Source organism: Thunnus maccoyii, chromosome 13 (genome assembly GCF_910596095.1).
Source record: "Thunnus maccoyii chromosome 13, fThuMac1.1, whole genome shotgun sequence".
Lineage (NCBI taxonomy): Eukaryota > Metazoa > Chordata > Actinopteri > Scombriformes > Scombridae > Thunnus > Thunnus maccoyii.
In genome coordinates, this window is record NC_056545.1 from 18,983,951 (window position 1) to 19,003,238 (window position 19,288).

A 19,288-nucleotide genomic window follows, 5' to 3' on the forward strand; every position below is an offset into this window, starting at 1 on the left:
AATCAAAATGTAGATTAAAAAGTTAACCAACCATCCAAACTAAGAGGATTGGAACCTGCTGTAATCACTCCAAACTCATTGAAATGCCTCACATGCAGCCACACAGGACGGCTAAATCTTGCAGTGCTGGCTGAAAAGTTAGAGGAGCGGGCTTGTGTGACCAGAAAGTTGCCAGTTTGATACAGAGACTAAGGAAAACATAGCTTGTTCCTCCCTCATTTGCACTTCTGAGGTACCCTTGAGCAAGACCTTTTACTCTCAACTGCTCCAGTGAAGCTGCTGGTGGACTGTGGTTGTACTGGGTTTAACTTCCAAGCGTGAATGTGGCTCTGCTATCATCATTGCATAGGGTGTTCCTGCTCCTTCATGTGTGTAAATGGGAACACCTATAAAATATATTGCAGACCAAAGAAACACCACCACAATGCCTCAAAACATATAGAACTCAAGTGTAGTCTTGAACACTGAATATTGTAAGTAAGCTGTAACAGGAGTATTGGTTTGTATATCAATGTACTAATAAGCAAGTGTTTCTTTTCTAGTCACTCAAGATGATTACTACACATAACCATATATAAAATTTAATTTACAGAGAAGGCTCTGTGTACTCACTTAGGAACTGGTGCTTTACCGCTGGCAATTAAGGTAGGCAGATATAAAGGTATCCCTGAAGAGCAACGTTTATATGTTTTTTGTGATCTTGGTGTTGTCAATTATGAATTTAATCTTGTATTCCACTGCCCTTTGTACAGTGACTTAAGGAAATATTTGTTTGAGAAGATCCATTTGAATAATCCTGATTTGTTTTGGTTGTCTGAAGCTGATATGTGGAGTTGTTGTTTTTTAATGTGGAGATTTTTGTTTTGGTGAGATTTATAAGAGATGCCTGGCAGCTAAGACAGAGAAAACTGTATCCATCATAACAGGACAATTCTGTCATGTAAAACTGAAATTTTCTTTTTGAATTTTTGAAATTGTACATTATGATTTGTCCTGTCCCCATATGTTCTGGGCACCAGAAAGGTGAAGGACACTTAAATAATCAATCAATCAAAATACGTTACTGGTTGAGACTTACACTGGAAGTATCAGTGATTAGGATTTTGTGGAGACACCGCAAGGGGCGCTACTTGTTCAAATGTTTCGCATTGCGTTGTGTGCGTTTAATATATTTATGCTGTGGGCCGACGGTGACGGTACATCGCAGCGTTTCAAATCTCGGGTGTAAGGAGGACAAACAAGTGAAACTATTCTACAGTGTCTGCTTCTATATCGTTAAGTCTTAACTGTGTACGGGATTCATGCCTAATTGTTGCTGTTTTTGCAGTGCAGGGATCCCGCACTACTGGACCACGTGACATTTGATTGTACGGCTCGTATTAACAAACGCACCTTTTCACTTCATTGACAGAAATGGCTACCACGGAAGTGGGTGAGTAGATTCACAGCTTATAAAACATGTTTCTTTTTAAGTTTATTTAAGTTAGCATTACAGTTAATGACGGTTTGATAGAGGATATTTAACATGATCAGCAGTTGCTTAGCGACCACAGCGCGAGGCGGCTGTTTTCCTGCATGTTATGACCCTTTGAAGCTAACATTAGCTAGCAGCAGTGCTGCAGCATCACTGCAAGCATACCTGCTTCCACTGTTTCACCATTATTCCACCATTAATTACAACTTCATACAGTGTCAGAGAGATTTAAATAGGCTTTTTAGCACAATACAACACAGCAAGTATGATACAAAAACTGGACTTTTAACACCAGCATTATTTGCCACTACCAAGTACCAAAATGTAAAGGAGGATTTGTTCCTCCATAAATGATCCATAAAGACCCTCCAGGTAGAGAAAAATAGCATATTTCCAGTTATATTGGATTCTTTCTACTTTTAAAACTGAACCACTTCTTGTAGCTACCTACTGTGTACTGTAGCAGAACTTATAAGTTAGTCAATCAGTGTTTTAATGTTAAAGTTAAAATAATGTAGTCATAATCAAATAACCAGCTGGTTAAAATCATCTTATTCAATGCTGCCAGGGAAATATTATACATATTTTAAGCTACATGATGTTTAGCCTGAGTGCAACATTAAAAACTCCATGTTTTTATAGATGCAAATTGATGTCCTGTATATCCTTTTGTTCACATTTCTCCAAATTCCAGTCTGATATATTTTGGACCTCTACTAGAATTTTAAAATCAAGTTTAAACAATGTTTGACTGCACAGCATGAGTTTGTAGTGACCCTGCTGCTGTCTTGCAAAGGACTGCCTCCTTACATCCAACTTTGCTTTCCATGGCGTGATTAAAAGTCCAGCACCTTGTTCAGTCTTTCATGGAATTAACAGATGTAATCTGGATTGCTTTAATCACAGGTGTCCAGTGAGGTGTCATAGCTGAAAAATGATCTGAGAGACTGTTGTGGATAAAAATTGACATTGTTACATGCTTAACCAATGACATTTTTTGCCTTCTTTTCCTTTTCTTCTTTCTTTCTTTCTGTCTTTCTCACAGAGCGTAGACGTGGCCAGCTTGCTGCTCTGTCCATAGCAGCGGTGGTCATCATCGTGGGAGTTCCTCTGTGGTGGCGAACAACTGAAACGTACCGCGCCTGGTTGCCTGTCAGTCAGATACAAGAGTTGGCTAAGCTGCAGGTTTGTTTGTGCTTCCATGTGGTCCTTTTCCCTGTGAAATACGCTTGTACCTTTTTAAAAATGTCCTGCTCATTCTTTCTGTCTTTTTTTTTTTTTTTTTTACAGCTACAGTTGAGTGCAGATGTGGAGGTTGTGTTTGCACGTGGAACCGTGACGCCAGAACAGCAGAAGAAGGTCCCACTGACGCAGACACAGGATGAGGAGCACATAGTAGATGGTGATTTGTTAATGCTGTCTGTGACCTTTTAAAATGACAAGAGGTGAAGGCTGCAGAGTAATTCTTGTCTCAAATACTTTTGTTTCCAGAGGACACAGCGTTGAGGTACAGGTATGAGACACGGTATCGCACGGCTACAATCATGGAGGAGGACGCCCTGAACCAGCCCACTGCTGCAGGTGAGATGCTGTCCGCCTGTCAAATTCAAATGCAAACATGTTTTTTTAGTGAGTCCACAGGTAGTAATTTCTGTCTTTTTCTCTCCTGCTTTAGAGGCAGATCTCTCTTTGCACACACTCAGTGAGAGTCCGTGTGGTTCTTTGGTTGTGTATGTGATCCCAGACTCATCTTCACTGCTGCCTGAGGTTAAAACTCTTTTTTTTTTCTATATTTAGTTTCAAAGAGTGCAGTTTTGCTATTGTTACCTCATTCCTATTCTTTATTTCCTTTGTTTTTCATTTTGTAAGTGTTGTATGTTTATTTGTCTCACTCTGGATAAGTAGAATATTATAAAATTTACCCAATACTGAACTCTATCTTCATGACTCACAGGATGTCGACGTGTATATCGGTCAGCGACGGACGGCTTTGCTGCGTATTGGTGCCCAGATGAGAGTGGGCAAGACGCTAGAGCAATTGTTGGCTCACCTGGAGCCTCGGATCAAGCAGGTGCTGCAGGTGATGTCTTTTAGCCACACCGACATCACCGCTGCCCTCAGTGACAGAGTCCGTCTCAGCCCCGGCAACAAAGAGAGCATAGCTGACAGTATGAGAGCCTTTAAATCCAGCCCAGGTTGGTTCCTGTTTCAGCACAGCCATAAAGATGACCAACTTAATTTCTATTCCTTCAGTTCTCTCCTTATTCTTTTCTTTTCTTCAGGTTATGAGATAACATTCAGTCTGCTGAACCCAGACCCAAAGTCACACCGGCTGCACTGGGACATAGAGGGTGCTGTGCAGACCTACATCCAACCTTTGCTTACAAAACTGTCTCCTGTGGCCAACTTTAGCATGGACTCTCAGGTACTGTGTGCATGTGTGTGAATGTGAATGATGCACATCGCAATGAAAAGATGCTCAGCTACTGGATGTCAACGTACATATTCTCCTTACAGACTTTGCACTATGCTGTGCTCGGTGTCAACCCTCGCTTTGACAGCAGCCGCAACGCCTACACACTCAACGCTGACAGCCTTGCACATGTCATCAACCCCGTGGAAGCTAGACTGGGTAAAAGAAAATGAATGAATGTTTTTCATTCATGGTATTGTTTGTTCTAGGGTATATATACATATATATGTACATATATACATATAAAACAGTTTTTTTTTGTATCTGATTTCCAGGCTCTAATGCTGCATCTTCCAACCCGGTGCTGAATTTTCTGCTGTACGTCCCAGATGCCCACCGTTCACCCCTTTACATCCATGACCACAAGAAACAAGAGGTGGCTTCAAATGCGTTTCACTCTCCACGTTGGGGTGGAATCATGGTGAGATAATCTCAGGGCAACAATGACAGTATACTAAATACTGATAATAGTTATAGCTTATTTTAAGTGAATATGTTTAATATATTATTAATAATGTGCCAGTTATGCTGTGATTTTGCGCTCTAATTTGTTGAGTTGGGTACTGATTTTTTTAAAAAATGTTTTTTATAGGTCTATAACGTTGATGGCTTCTATGGACCACAGGCTGTGTTCCCTGTTGACATCAACATTAATATGGCCAAAGTCATGGGAGTCTTCCTTGCACAGCTACGGTAAGTGTGTCTCTACAGTTATACTACAGCTTTTCCTTTAGATACAGAAATGTTAACTTTCCTGTTTCACATCCTGTCAGACTGCTGCTGGGGGTACAGTCATCTACCCCTCCCCCTGGCTTCCTGGTGGCACAGTGCGGCAGTACAGGATTGGCTGATTGGGAGCTAGACCGCCTCATGTGGAGTCGGAGTGTGGAAAACGTGGCAACAGCAACCACCACCATCACCTCTCTGGCACAGCTGCTGGACCAGATAGGCAACATCGTTATCAATGACAATATTGCCCAACAGGTAAGATGCATACACAGCTGTATTAATCTGAAGGTCTCTGTGTTGCCTGTTTGTGTGTGTATATATATGAGTGTAAGTGTGTGTAAAAAGCAGTCAGTACTTAATAAAATCATGTGCTGGAGTGCTCCACTTTATGCTCCACAATCTGAGCTTGCGATGTGGGACAATCTTGAGATCATACTGTCTAAGACATTAAAAGTACAACTGCCTTTACCTTCAAAGGGGTTTTGTGTCACTGCAAATACAGTTTCTTAGGAAATATTGCAATAAAACATTAAATCCGAACCCAGACTCAGATTTTACATCCAAAAATCAAGTGTGAATGTACATATCTGGCCACGTTTGGCTCCGTTCTAGGGTATCTGATCCATGAAGTAGTTTGACAATCATATGAAAAAAAAAAAAGGGAATCATGTACACAAAACAGTGCCTTTAAACTGATATTTGAATACTCAAATACAATAAGTTTTATTGATACTACTCTGTTTTTGTCACTTCAACAGTTGTGTCTAACTTGTGGTTGTTGTTATCACTCAGGTGTCCAGTGCCGTCACGTCACTGCAGCTGGCTGTGGCTGAGTTGGAGGCCGGGAACCTCGGCTTTGCTCTGCAGTACAGTAAGGAGGCCATCTTGGCGTCAGAGAGAGCCTTCTTTGACCCTTCGCTCCTCCACCTCCTCTACTTTCCCGATGACCAGAAGTTTGCCATCTACATACCCCTCTTCCTGCCCATGTGTGTCCCTATTCTGCTGTCACTGCTCAAAATAGTGTCTGAGGCTAGACAGAAACGCAGAGAAAAGCAGGCCAAGAAGGACTGAGAAACACAAGATGTGACGAATATGAGGTCAGAACACAAATTATGTTATGAACAAACTGTTATGTCAGTGGCCTTGACATTTAGGTACAAACGTAGGCATGAAGAAAGGTTCGTTTGCAGCATTGAGCCGAGGGTTTCACAAATCGGTCGAGTATCATGTTTATTGTTTCATGTGAGGAATTGTGTTTATTGCAAGATTTTAAGGAATGACTGCTGTGACTGTCTAACACTGTACAGTTTAAAGCTTTGATTGTTATAAATATGTTTTATATTTGAATTCCACTTTCTAAGTTATTGACAAATAAAGAAACAAACTCATAGCTCGTGTGCTAGCTGGTTTTTTGGGATTTTTTTGACGGTCCTCTTACTATAAAATAAGAACACCAGATTTTATATAAATATCAGAAATTTGGGAAAATAATATCAACAAAAAGTCCACTTCCTAGCTTTTTATAGAGCGTTAAGCAATTCAGTGAGTAGTTTGTCATGCTAGACAAACTAAAGCACTGACTGTTTTTTTTATTCAGTCAGGATGCATTTGTGTTGCTTGTGACATGTCACAGTTCTCATCTGGGTCACTGAGTGATCCTGAATGTGGTACGAGCAATCTGATCCCAGTGCGTCATCAATGTCGCACTATAACAAAACAATCTCACCCATGGTCCAACTGTTCTGGAGCTCTCTATCATATCACAGGATCCTCATCAACAGGAGGAGTTTCCCCAGTTTTAAAATTGTTTTGTCATTTTGAGCAAAAATGCATTTAAAGGTTTATCTGAAGCTTATATTAGGCTTCAGCAGTCTGAGTTAGTCATATCAAGTAGATATCTGCAACCTTTACAGTCCTTTTAACGTCACAGTCCCTCTTTGTGTTTCCCTTTTGAGCTGCGGTGGAAGAATAGTAACAAAAAGAGGGACTTTGGCACTAAAAGGACTAATGTTGAAAAATATCTACTTTCAATATAAATTGTATTTGAGATGCAAAATATATTATTATTATTACTGTACATTTGTTACATATGCAATTTCTGATGATCATATTTTACTTTAATTATTACTTTTTTGTCTTGTTTTTTGTTTGTTTTATTTTTGCCTTAATTACTTTATTTTATTTTTATTTATCTTTGTCTCTCATAATTTGTTTTGTCTGTGTTCCATTATTGGCCTTCTGTTCAATATGTAAGTCTTTCTGTTTTTGTTGTTATATGTCTCTTCTTGTCTCACCTTGTCATACCTTGTATGTCCTGCCAATCACATATTCTGCACTTCCAATATTTAAAAAAAAGAAAGATATCTACTTGATTTGACTAAGTTGGACGGCTTAAGCTTCATACTAGCTTCAAATAAACTGTTAATTTTTTGCACAGAGGGAGGCTTGTGGATTTTGTCCCCCATCTCTTGCAGTGTAAGTGCATTATAAAGGGATCCTCTAATGGTCAGTATGAACAGGAGGAATTATTACAGCAAGAAAAACATTTAAATGTTCATCTGTGCTCCTCATTGTTATTTAAAGACATTGTGAACTCATCCTTTACAGCTCCAGTACAGCAGGTGGCGCTGTGTGCAGCTTTAAAACTACATCCATGTTTCAACCCGCTCATCGTCACTGAAGAAGAGCGTGAAGCTACTTGAAAGGTTTGAGCAGCTTGTAAGTTTTAGCTGTTGTTAACGCGATTGTTTCTGACATCCTCGCTGAAGGATTTCAACTCCCATTTAGACGCCACTGTAACTAGACATTCAACGTGTCGCTCTACACGACAACGGAAGCGTTATTGTACTGTTTGTTCTTCAGAAGACCTGTTAGCTCGCTTGCTAACTTCCTTGAACTGTTAAGCTAAGCTAAGCTAAGCTAAGTGAGCTTTGTGTGTGTTAGCCAACATGTCTGGTGGTGGTGTCGTCCGAGGACCAGCGGGGAGCAACGACTGTCGGATATATGTGGGGAATCTCCCTCCTGATATTCGCTCAAAAGACGTCGAAGATCTGTTTTACAAGTACGGAGCCATTCGTGATATCGATCTGAAGAACCGGAGAGGAGGACCGCCGTTTGCCTTCGTGCAGTTCGAGGACCCGAGGTGAGCTGCCGCGCTCCTCCACCACGCCTCGGCGTTATCTCCAAACAATCCCCCAAACCTGTTTTCAAATTATATACACATTTATATCACTCATATATACGGGTACGTCTCTCAGGTGTGAGTTTATAATGTATAACCTGCAGTAAAGTCTGCCTTCATGAAGGTTACAATGACCGTGATTTAACTTCATGGCCATTTTATTTGGACGGTGTCGTTTTTGGCGCTGTTTGATTGTATTGTGTTGCCTCACACTTAGAGGTGTGTCTAATATTTAGTCTACTCTCACTGAGTGTTGTTAATCGAGGTGTATCCATAAGAAACTGGCACCCAACAAACATGTGCTGGTATACCTGCTAGATCTCAACCCAGTTGTAGTTAAAACACAACTGGAAAATGATATGAAAGTACCTTTGTACATTTATTTATGGGAGACTGTACATTTTCAGCTCCACTAGCTATATTTTAATGGGAAATAAACATTGTAAAATGTATTTCTTTGTTCTTTATTCTGATGCTGAACACTGGTGACTTTCCTCATACAAAGACTGTTAAAACAGTTATTTACTACACCCTTGTTATTGAACAAAGACCCTAAATAGGAGTAGACTTACTCAAAATTAGTACTATTAGTGAAATTAGTATTGTAGTGTATTGCTGATTCTGTTCAATTTGCCATAGAGAAACTGCAACTCTGCTTTCATGTGTTGCAACTTTCTCACACTAATCTTAAACTGATACTTTACACAAATAAAACAAAATTCAGGGCTTTCTTCAGATCCAATAACATAAACAGCTGTAATCTGCATATTTTAACTATCAATGGTTCAAATATTGAAAGAGTTACAGAATACAAGTCTCTTGGCATCTGGATCAACAACAAGTTTACATTTAGGCTAAATACCACATTAGGCGTCTTATTTGGAAATTACGACAAAAAATTCCCTTTTTCTACAGGATTAGAAGAGGCTTTTCCTTGTTTTGTAGGAAGAGGATTGTTGAATCAATTTTCCTATCCTATCTGGAGTATGGGGATGTAGCTGCCTCCAAACTTAGACCCTAAGATTATGTTACCACTCAGCCCTGAGGTTTATTATTGTTATCTTAAATAAAGCTTGAAAGAAAATGCTATTAAATAAGTCAACATATCAATGAAATAATTGTTTCCACAAAAAAACAGTGGAAAATAGGGCTTCCCAGATCGGTCAGTGTTTAACACAATGAAGAAAGGAGGTCAGAAGAGGGAGATAATTTAGTACACTCAACATGTGCACAAATAACAGGCAAGCTTTAAAGTGCAAGCTTGAAATGCCACTCTGTCCACAGCGGCTGTCAGTCCAAGCCTCGTTGTGCTCTTTGTTCCATGAAGTGCCTGTGAATAATACTGAGCACATTAAATTCTCACGACTTTCATGTACTCAAGCTAAACACTTAAAGGTGTTTTCCGCTCCAGATTTCCATCCGCAGGACATACACTAATTGAGCAAGATGCATTTTTTTGATCCCTAGTTTCATGATGATAGGCCAGAAGTTGTAAGATAACATGTTGCAGCCAAAACAAAATCAGCTTAACTGATATGCGGGTTCCTTGACTAGTAAAGCTGGAAAGATGATTGATAACTGTTGTATTTCACAGGGATGCTGAGGATGCTGTTTACGGGCGTGATGGTTATGACTACGATGGCTACCGCCTGCGTGTTGAGTTCCCCCGAAGTGGAAGAGGAGGAGGTGGTGGTGGAGGAGGTGGAGCACAGGGAGGACCCCCGAGGGGGAGGTATGGTCCCCCGTCCCGACGCTCGGAGCACAGGGTTGTCGTGTCAGGTGGGTGTCTGGTCCTTATGGCTGCAGGTTCTGCTCAATCTCTTTATTTCAAGCATATAGTTGAATTAATAAGTCTTACGCCAACCTTTTCCTGTCAGGTCTTCCCCCCAGTGGAAGCTGGCAGGACCTGAAGGATCACATGCGAGAGGCAGGCGATGTGTGTTACGCCGATGTGAATCGTGACGGCACTGGAGTGGTGGAGTTTGTACGCAAAGAAGACATGACCTACGCTGTCCGCAAACTTGACAACACCAAGTTTCGCTCTCATGAGGTATGTAAAGGATTACAATAGTAAGACAATAAAGCACAATAAGTCATCTATGAGCACGCTTAATACGGTTTTGAGTAATTATATGTCACCAAAAACATCTATTATGATGTTGGTAACTTCTGTCTACCTGAGTCTCATTTAGAAGACTCCACATAGGGAATGTATTTTTAGTTGCGTGTGTGTGTTTGTGTGTTTAGGGAGAGACGGCCTACATTCGTGTGAAGATGGACGGTCCTCGCAGCCCCAGCTACGGTCGCTCCCGCAGTCGCAGCCGAAGCAAGAGCAGGTCGCGCAGCTACTCCCCTCGCCGCAGCAGAGGTTCCCCGCGCTACTCTCCCCGGCGTTCCCGCTCCCGCTCTCGCACCTAGACTCGCCTCGACCCTTAACCGAAGCAGTGGTGTACCTCGGAGCCGCAGAGGAAATCTTCACGTCACATAACAAACCCTGTATACTCACCACTGAGCGTCTCACGTGTTACCTGTTTACACTGTCTTTTTGTGTTGTCTCCTTTCCTCCACTTTTTGTTGCAGTTTTCATTTTTGCGCACCAGATGTGTCTGGTCTGTGGCCTCGTTTCACTCTTGGTTTGCCGTTCTTCTCCCTCTCTCCCCTTTTTCTCATCATCATTTTTCTGCTAACCATCTCTCCCTCTTTTCTATACCTTTCTTCTGCTGTTTGTCCTTATTGTATGCTTTCATTTGGAAAGATTCTACTTCTTTAAAGCATATACTACTGTACTTTGACCTTCTTGTGTGTCTCTCTATAGAGTTCAAAGGAACAGGATAGGATGGGAACAGAGGAAACAGTTCATATTAAGATAAACAGGAGGAGGAGGAGTCAAATATGGCACCCAATGGTATGATGGCTGTGCAGTGTTTTATATACACTTGACAATGGAGTGCCATTGTTGAATGTTTTCAGTAGTAATAAGTTTGTATACTACTTTGTCTTTGGAGACCCAAAGCTTGTGCTTTTGCTTATCTCTCAGTATCCAAAGTAAATCTTAGGTTTTTTTTTTTTTTTTGGTTTTTTTTTTTGGAATTTAATGTAGATGGTGTCCCTTGTTTTTCTCAAAGTGAACTCCCTCGTAGATGCATTTAATGACAGATTTTTTTTTTAATTTTGAAGGTGTGATTCTAACTTGCCTCCTTCTCTTTGGTTCTGCTGGTATTCTGAAGGTTTGGACTGGGCTCATTGTCTCACCATTCCGGAGCCGGATCAGGATTCAGGATCAGATCAGGATTAGGATTTAGGCGTCAGGATGGATACATGGAGCAGGAGCACGGGAGCATTTTACCCGGGGGGGGATCCCGAACCCGGCCCTGTCCACATAACCCCATCAAACCGGAAACTAAACTAAAGCTAAATTGGCGTTCAAATAATCCAAATTATTTTTTCCATTTTGTGTGGGACCTCAGAGACACGATTACTGACGGCATCGCGATTACTTTTTTGCTTTTTAAATTATAAAAAAAAAGAAGAGCAGAGCTCGGATCAAAACCAGGAGGAGGGCTGGGAGGTGCAGGATGGATCCACACGCGTAAGGAGAGTGGTAAATAGTGGGCAACCTGTAACAGTGGAGGAGGGAGGGAGGGAGGGTGGGAATGTTACCTTAATGTGGTTTGTATCATTTTCTTAGGTCAGTCTTTTCCTGAGGAGATCATTTCTGATTTTCTTAAGTATAATCTTCAATATCGTAAAGCTTTATTCTCTTTTAATAAAAGTTTAACATAGGTTAAATGTTTTGGGTTTTCTTTGTGGTCATTTTTCTTTCTCTGTATTCATTAAAAAAAAAAAAGGTTTGGCACAAAAACATGGAACACATGTACACATATGCAACACATTCAGTTATATTTAAAATATTTTGACTCATCAGTACAAGGCACCTACTTATTATAGCTTGTCTGGCCTCCTTCAAATTGTACCTCAGCCTTTCCAAGTGCCTGTTACAATGAAATGAACTGTGTATACAGCTGAAGATTAATAATAAGTGTATTTGAAGATCAGTAACACACAGGTTTCACACATGGTGGCACTTCAGATAACATGATGCTTAATGTCCCACATATGACTGGGATGGATGGATCGGTGAGAATCTTTAGCAATATTTATGGTGGCATTAGTCTAGAGCTACAATGATTAATCGATAAGTTTCCAACTCTTAAATAATTCGCCAACTATTCTGATAAATGCTTTGAGTCATTTTTTAAGAAGAAAATTTCCAATTTCTCTGATTCCAGCTTTTCAAATGTGAATATTTTCTGGTTTCTTTAGTCCTCCATGATAAACTAAATATCTTTGGATTGTAGACTGTTGGTCGAGACAAAACTGTGGGAAAAACTGGGAAACTTAACATTTTTTGCACCAAACAACTATTTGATTTATCAAGGAAATCAACAGATTAATTGATAATGAAAATTGTTAGTTGCAACTCTATTAATCAAATGACATACAATGGTGTAAGAAATCAAATCATTCAGTAAAAATAGCAATAAAACTGTAAATACAGTCCTTTAACAGTAAATTACAACAATATGCCATTTTATTAGATCATTATTTGTTTTATATGTGAAATCTGAATCTGCAAAGTAACTAGTAAGTGTAGCTATGATGTATGAGAGGAAGAAGTACAATATATGCCTCTGAAAAGTGGTGAAATATGAAACTGCACAAATGGAAACAAGAACAATACTTGAGTAAGTGTTTGTTACTTTCCACCAGTGCACATTTATAACTTTTATATACAGTACAATTAACTAGGGTTTTTGATAGCAACACACTGTTTGCTGGATTGAACCACAGTAAAGCTTGATATTTTTGTTTTAATGGCCTCTTGGGCTTTTTGATGGCCATATGTAATAATTTCACCTAATATTGTAACTTTCCTTCTTTATTGACATATAAAACAATTACAGTTTCTTCTTCCTCAAAGTAATAAAACAAACCAACTCCAGTCTCAGTGTAGTTGCAGTTCACAAGATTTGAAACAAAAAACAGGTATTTGTAGGGTTTACAGCAGATGTTTTACCTGTAAATTTGAGTTATTAGAGTCATCTTCTAGTATTCTACATATAACTACATATTTCCAAAATATAAAATGTACATCAATATGACTGTTGATAAAGATACACGTTATTGCAAAAGAGTCACAGAAGGGACAAAATGAGTGAACAGCAGCCTCAGGGGAGATAAAACAAAATGTACAACTTATCAATAGCTTTTCTGAATTTTTAAAAACATATCTTAGCTGGGTAAAATCCATGAATAAGTTTGTTATTATTGGTGAAAAGGACGTGTTTTATAAATACGGTATAACTCGGATATCGATCTGAAAACCTGAAGAGGAGGACCACCATTAGCCTTTGCGGAGTTCGAGGACCTGAGGTGAGCCAGGTCCTAACTTTATCTCCCCTATATAACTTTTTAAACAGGGAAACTAGTCATCTTTAAGTCCCTGTCCACTCAAAAATATGTTTTTCTTCCTGTTCTTACATTTGAATTTTCAAGCTTCACTGTGCAGAATGATGTTTGTGCAGAGTTTGACACTAGAAGACACATTCATCTATTGAAAATGGAAAAATTCTCTGAGCTCATTGAAAATCTGATTTTAATAGGTCGGCCTATGAGCAGGATTTGTGACATCACAAGTAGTTTTGAAGCCAATCCTGGTCCAACGTTCAGTCTACAAAAGTGTGATGTGGAAACTTGAAACTTGTGTCCAGCAGTTAAACTTCTGAAATGAAAAATATGTACATATAATGGGGGAGAAGGAGGAGATGACATTTTAAGGATTTGAACGAGGTAATTGAACTTTATTTATGGAAAAAAAACATCAGACTAATTACTATTCAAAGCAGAGTATTTTATATACATCTAAAAATTTGTCTGGAGGGGATCTTCAATAGAAAACTTCATATTATTGTTGATAAAATACATGGATCCATTTATCATACTGTCAGGTGTAACATCACTCAAAACTAGTGGACAGCTAACTTACAGATGCCTCTGTGCAGTACATACAGTCCTGTACACTGAGAAACATTTTCCTCTAATAAATGAATGCACACAATTTTATGTTAAAACTTCCATCAATGACTTTTTAGGTTACCACTTTGCCACATGTCTGTATCATAGTTTCCCTGACTTCTGGGAGAGCTTGGTGTTTCAGTCTTAGGACGATTTCACTATTCTTCAAGTCTGTCTTAAAACAACAGTCAGGTACCCAACTGAACACTGAAATAGGTTTTTCTTGCCATAATCATTCCTCCTGTTCATACTGACCATTAGAAGATCCCTTCATAATGCACTTACAATGTAGGCGATGAGGACCAAAATCCACAAGCCTCCTGTAGAAAAATGTATTTAAAAGTTTATCTGAGGCTAATATAAAGCTTCAGTCCAAATGAGTCAAATCAAGTAGATATCTTTCAATGTTACAGTCTTTTCAGTGCCAAAGTCCCTCTTTTTGTTGCTAGTCTTCCGCCGCAGTTCAACACAGAAACACAAAGAGGGAATTTGATGCTAAAAAGATTGTAAATGTGGCAGATATCCACTTGACCCTATGACCCTATGACTAACTCAGACTGCTGAGGCCTCATATAAGCTTCAAATAAACTTTTAAATGCATTTTTTGTTCAAAATGACTATGTAGACACACTGTGGATTTTGGCCTCCATCACTTACTTCACAGCCAGTAGGAATGATTACAGCCTCTGTCTGTGTTCATTTTGGCACCTGACTTATTTTAAGACAGACTTGAAACATTGTAAACCTATCCTTTAAATAACTATGATAGGAAAACCTCATTTTATTTTTTTGTATATTTTTACAATGTAGATTTGTGTACTTCTTCAAAGTGGTGTTCATTGTGACATTTCATTCACACATATACACTTAAACAAACTCAAACAACTATAAATACAAATCAGTTTTCTATAGAAATTATACTTGTTAAGTAGTTTTACTTGGGTGTTGCTGAATGGTTGTAATAGCCAAATTTCCTCAGGTGTTTGTAGGTTTTCTAGGGTTTATTGAGGTTGTTGCTAGGTGACTGGTGTGGGTGCATGGTAGGGTGTGGTTGGGTGTAAGTTAGGGTGTTGTGTGGTTGTTAAGTGAGTCCTATGGTGTTCTGGACAGTTGCAACAGCCTTGTTAGGTGGTTACTAGTTCGTTCCTAGTAGAAATAGCCAGATAAAGACAGATATTAGCTCATGGTGGATATACTGGTATCTGTGTATATGTACACAGTACAGAAATGCCAAAGATATGTTTGAGGCACTTTATAAACAGTGACACCATTTAATACTGTAGTTTGTCCACCAAAGTTTATTTGTCAACTATAAAATGTCCCACTCAGTACATGTGGTCACAATTTCCTAATACATAGGTGCTTATTAAAGATGTCATGTGCTGATGTAAAATGTAAAAAATATTGTTGGCCTTTATATTACATATATATATAGGCTATATATTTCAATTTTCAAATATGATTATCGGTAAGGATGAGGAGCTATTGCATTTTAACAAAATGAAATCCAATATCAAATCCCTTCAGCCCTCCAATATCGAATCCCTTAGTGAATCTTACTATGTTTACCTTTCAACATTTGCAAGACAAAAAGCTAAAACAGCAGCAACTCAAAGTTGTCTCATCGCCTTTTGTTGCCTTAGAAGACAGAAACACCAGTTTTTACTGGCAGCCTAGTTAATGTTCACAACCTGAGCAGCATAATATATGAAATGTTCAGTAATTTTCTGGTATTATATTATGCCTCAATACATGGCCTTAGGTGAGTTAAATTTATACACAGTGTGTGTGACTCCAGCATTCGTTAGCAACATCAAGGTGTTAATTCTCAGAGCAAATATACACTAAGGCACTAATAGAAGAAATTATTTACTGCATACTGATTAGCCAACCTGCAATTCTTATTTGGCCCTCAGGAGAGAAAGAAGGTCATTGTGTTTGTGGTGTAAATAAATTCCCAAATCCCAGCAGTAAAATAATCTTGTTTATGTGTGAGGAGGGAATGTTATGTCTCCCACCAGCAGCATTTTAACACACAGACAAACACTCTTCCTTGCATTTCACATGAAGACCATCCAACAGAGGAGACCCGATTGTAACTGTCAGCACTATATGCTGCACTGATTCTCAACCTTTATTACCCCAGTTTTAATCCTAAATGTAAAGTCCTTATTCTCAATTAATCCCTTAAAAGAAGTGAAGTGCATAATTTGATCTGGACCTTAACTTACATTTGGTATGTTTTCAGAGGTAAACTGAGCTTTCAATAAAGTTACAGTATGTTTTATTGTGGTTGAAAAAAACTGAAAACAGGTGCATCTTATTGGTGTCCTGACCAGGGTCATACATCAGTCTGGCAGCAGAACAGGTATTTTTCATGTTATCCTGGCTACCAAAAGTAGACCTGGATGTTATATTATGCTGCATTTAGGGAAGTGGAAACTTTGGGTGTGTTGAAAATCCAAAATAAAGACAACTGTGTGAGAAATGTGAACTGTAAATTTTGGTCTTTTCATGATTTTGGGGACAATATGATGGGATTTGGCATTTCGGAAAGGGGTTTAAATATTTTTAAAATCATATTATTTATCATTATATTACTTATCATAATATTTTAACATTGAGTGGACCGAATATTATTCATTGAGATGGTTAGAGGATCACTGCACATTGAGCTTTAATGGTAGAGTCAAACTGGGGCTTATAGATCCAGCAATGGTGAAGTGTGTCTGGTTTATAATGGTATGCTCCTCTATTTTGTCTATTAATTCAACTGGCATGAGATCAATACTCCCAACACTGACTATCGAGCTCGTGCCTCGCCTCCTCTCTGAGTCTAATCTACATCTGGATGTGTTGCAAGCTCTCCAAGATGAGCGGATCAATACCATCGATTAACCCGATCACCTGGATCAATCACGCCCTCGCTGGTAGGGAGCAGGGAGGCGGAGGGCATGGAGGGAGGGGGGATGTATCGGGCTGGGTGAAAATGGTGCATTCTGGGTGGAAATAAGATGCGGAGCCAGTGACCGCAAGTAAAAAACGCCGTCAGCCGGATGGAGGCTCCACTGCAGCCAATCAGACTGCGGATGTGACGTGAAGGGCGGGGCGGAGACGCACGTTTTTCCTTCCATAAAATCAACGAAGGACTGTGCAGCTCCACGTTACGCACACCTTTAAACATTAAATCAAAGCTGAGATACGGTAAGACTTAATTGCATTGTGTGTTAGTGTGAATTGCTGTGTTTATTGCTAATCAGACCTCTGTCCTGTGAGCAGGTGAAAGTGAATACTGAGCCTCCTGCTGCTTGCATGCTAATCTCGCTTGAGCCTCTTGTATTTGCCCTGCGAGGCTCCTTTCACTTTCTTTGCAAATCTGACCACTTGAGTTAGTGAGAATGTGTATAGAAGGAGCGATTTCTCTTGTGTGTTTTCTAAAAAAATTAGCAGAAATAACTAAGTGTTGCTTCATAAGCAGCTGCATTACACCCGCTGCACAGTGCAGGTGCAGCCTGTAAAGTCAGGTCATGTCAGACCTTTTAAAGGATCGGTGCATCATTTCTCTAGTGTGTCTTAAAACATCAGGCAGTAGCCCAGATGAACATTGAAACAGGTTTTTCTTACTGTAATCATCCCTCCCAATGTGCCTAATGTTCATTTGGGCACCTAAAAATGTGTGAACCTTTTTTTAATTGTGTGCTGTGAATTTGCAAACAGAACAGCTCAGTAAGTCCACATCTGAGGGGAGGATTAAGGTTTTGTCCTCAGTTATTCAAGTAACTTTCTTTTTTTTTCTTTTTCTCCTGAGCAGTCAAAACGCCACCATGTCTGACAAAAAGGCAGTGATCAAGAATGCAGACATGTCTGATGAAATGCAGCAGGATGCAGTGGACTGCGCCATGCAAGCAATGGAGAAGTACAACATCGAGAAGGATATCGCTGCTTATGTCAAAAAGGTGCTCGGATCAACATTAAATGAGTAGAAACCTGAAACCTGTTAGTGGCCTCTAAACTGTGACGTGTTAATCAATGTTGTCTCCCCTGCAGGAGTTTGACAAGAAGTACAACCCGACATGGCATTGCATTGTTGGGAGGAACTTTGGCAGCTACGTGACGCACGAGACGAAGCATTTCATCTACTTCTACTTGGGCCAAGTGGCCATTCTACTGTTCAAGTCGGGCTGAATTCAAACACGCCCTCCTAAAACAACTTTTAATTCAGCCCATAATCCTTCTGTGCCACGCTGTACATTTTGCTACCGCCTCTCTGCAGACATGCCTACCTCCTGGTTTCCTGCTTGCTTCAGTCTGTTGTTTTTTTGTTTTTGTTTTTTTGCCACCTACAACACTACCACTATCAGTGGATGACGCTTTGCTCATGTCTGGACTGTATCATGTATAGGGCTGTTGATAGAAAATGCCAATTAAAACTACTTGACATGTCAACATCTGCAAATCTAACCGACTCGCCATGACTCATAATTTGCAGATATTAATTTGCTGTGCATTGACGCATGGACCTTTTTGTACATTAGTTAATTTGGATATGTTGTATAATAACTTTTCATGGAATTAAAATGAGCAACAGAAAGTTTTTTTGTTGAAATGCCTTTAATTTTCAGTGTTGACTGAGATAGAATAAAAATGCTAAGACTGTTGCTTCCACTTAATAAAGAAGATTACATGCTAAGAGACTTCAGGTTTTGTACATGCTTGAACATTCCTGTTTCCACTTAAGTTGTAAATATTTACAATGTTACTGCTGTATATCTCTGGAATGTAACTTATTGTTTGGTATTGTGATATTTTCAACATGTTGAGCACAAAAACAACATTGAGACAGTAAATTGGTCCAAAATGTGTATAGTGTGTGTGTGTCTTGTACTTGATTCACCTGCTTGTACTGTGTAATCAGTATATTGTTTCTTGTCTAGTCTGATCATATTGTGAACCACAATACAAAATGTAGTTTTCTGAGGCTACAAACAGGTCAAATCTTCTTCAAAATGATTACTTAAATATTCATAGATAACTGCTTCCAGATTCAGAGGATTTGGTGTCTCTGCTTGTGTCCACAAAAAAATAAGGCTGCAAAACTGGAGACTTACTGTCACTTATGCTTCTATTTTGTACTTAAATTTCAAAAGGAAATATTGTACTTTTAACTTAGCAATTTAAAATTGTATCCAACTGCTTGATCAAAAAATGAGGCACTAAACTACTAAATAGTATATTAAGTGGTTGGAAGTAAATCCCTCTCGACAAGATAAATGATTAAAAATGCTGATTTAATGCATCAGTAATTATAATAATCCAATATTTTCATATATGTAGTTTAGAATGTAGGACTTTGACT

The 19,288-nt window shown here is 39.2% G+C and overlaps 3 protein-coding genes across 6 annotated transcripts; all 3 read left to right on the plus strand.

Moving 5' to 3' along the window:
* The first annotated feature begins 1,220 nt into the window (after nucleotides 1-1,220).
* Nucleotides 1,221-6,497, plus strand: pigs (phosphatidylinositol glycan anchor biosynthesis, class S). Its single transcript, XM_042431146.1, has 12 exons — nucleotides 1,221-1,432; nucleotides 2,520-2,659; nucleotides 2,765-2,876; nucleotides 2,966-3,055; nucleotides 3,150-3,241; nucleotides 3,429-3,669; nucleotides 3,757-3,899; nucleotides 3,992-4,106; nucleotides 4,223-4,368; nucleotides 4,540-4,640; nucleotides 4,721-4,931; nucleotides 5,469-6,497. Exons 1-12 carry the CDS (start codon nucleotides 1,414-1,416, stop codon nucleotides 5,745-5,747), a joined length of 1,689 nt encoding a protein of 562 aa, XP_042287080.1. The 5' UTR covers nucleotides 1,221-1,413; the 3' UTR covers nucleotides 5,748-6,497.
* An 808-nt stretch (nucleotides 6,498-7,305) lies between these two features.
* On the plus strand, nucleotides 7,306-11,650 carry srsf1b (serine and arginine rich splicing factor 1b). Of its 4 annotated transcripts, none has more exons than XM_042430633.1 (5): nucleotides 7,306-7,381; nucleotides 7,620-7,818; nucleotides 9,452-9,636; nucleotides 9,735-9,907; nucleotides 10,105-11,650. In XM_042430633.1, the coding sequence occupies exons 2-5, from the start codon at nucleotides 7,625-7,627 to the stop codon at nucleotides 10,273-10,275; spliced, it is 723 nt and encodes a 240-aa protein (XP_042286567.1). In that variant the 5' UTR covers nucleotides 7,306-7,381; nucleotides 7,620-7,624; the 3' UTR covers nucleotides 10,276-11,650. The 4 variants fall into 4 exon arrangements, 2 of the variants coding, with proteins under 2 accessions (XP_042286567.1, XP_042286566.1); XM_042430632.1 differs by having other exon boundaries at nucleotides 7,308-7,394; XR_006099533.1 differs by having other exon boundaries at nucleotides 7,341-7,818; nucleotides 10,105-10,762; nucleotides 11,085-11,650.
* A 5,378-nt stretch (nucleotides 11,651-17,028) lies between these two features.
* Nucleotides 17,029-18,794, plus strand: dynll2b (dynein, light chain, LC8-type 2b). Its single transcript, XM_042430634.1, has 3 exons — nucleotides 17,029-17,136; nucleotides 17,744-17,888; nucleotides 17,980-18,794. Exons 2-3 carry the CDS (start codon nucleotides 17,757-17,759, stop codon nucleotides 18,115-18,117), a joined length of 270 nt encoding a protein of 89 aa, XP_042286568.1. The 5' UTR covers nucleotides 17,029-17,136; nucleotides 17,744-17,756; the 3' UTR covers nucleotides 18,118-18,794.
* Nucleotides 18,795-19,288: the final 494 nt, after the last annotated feature.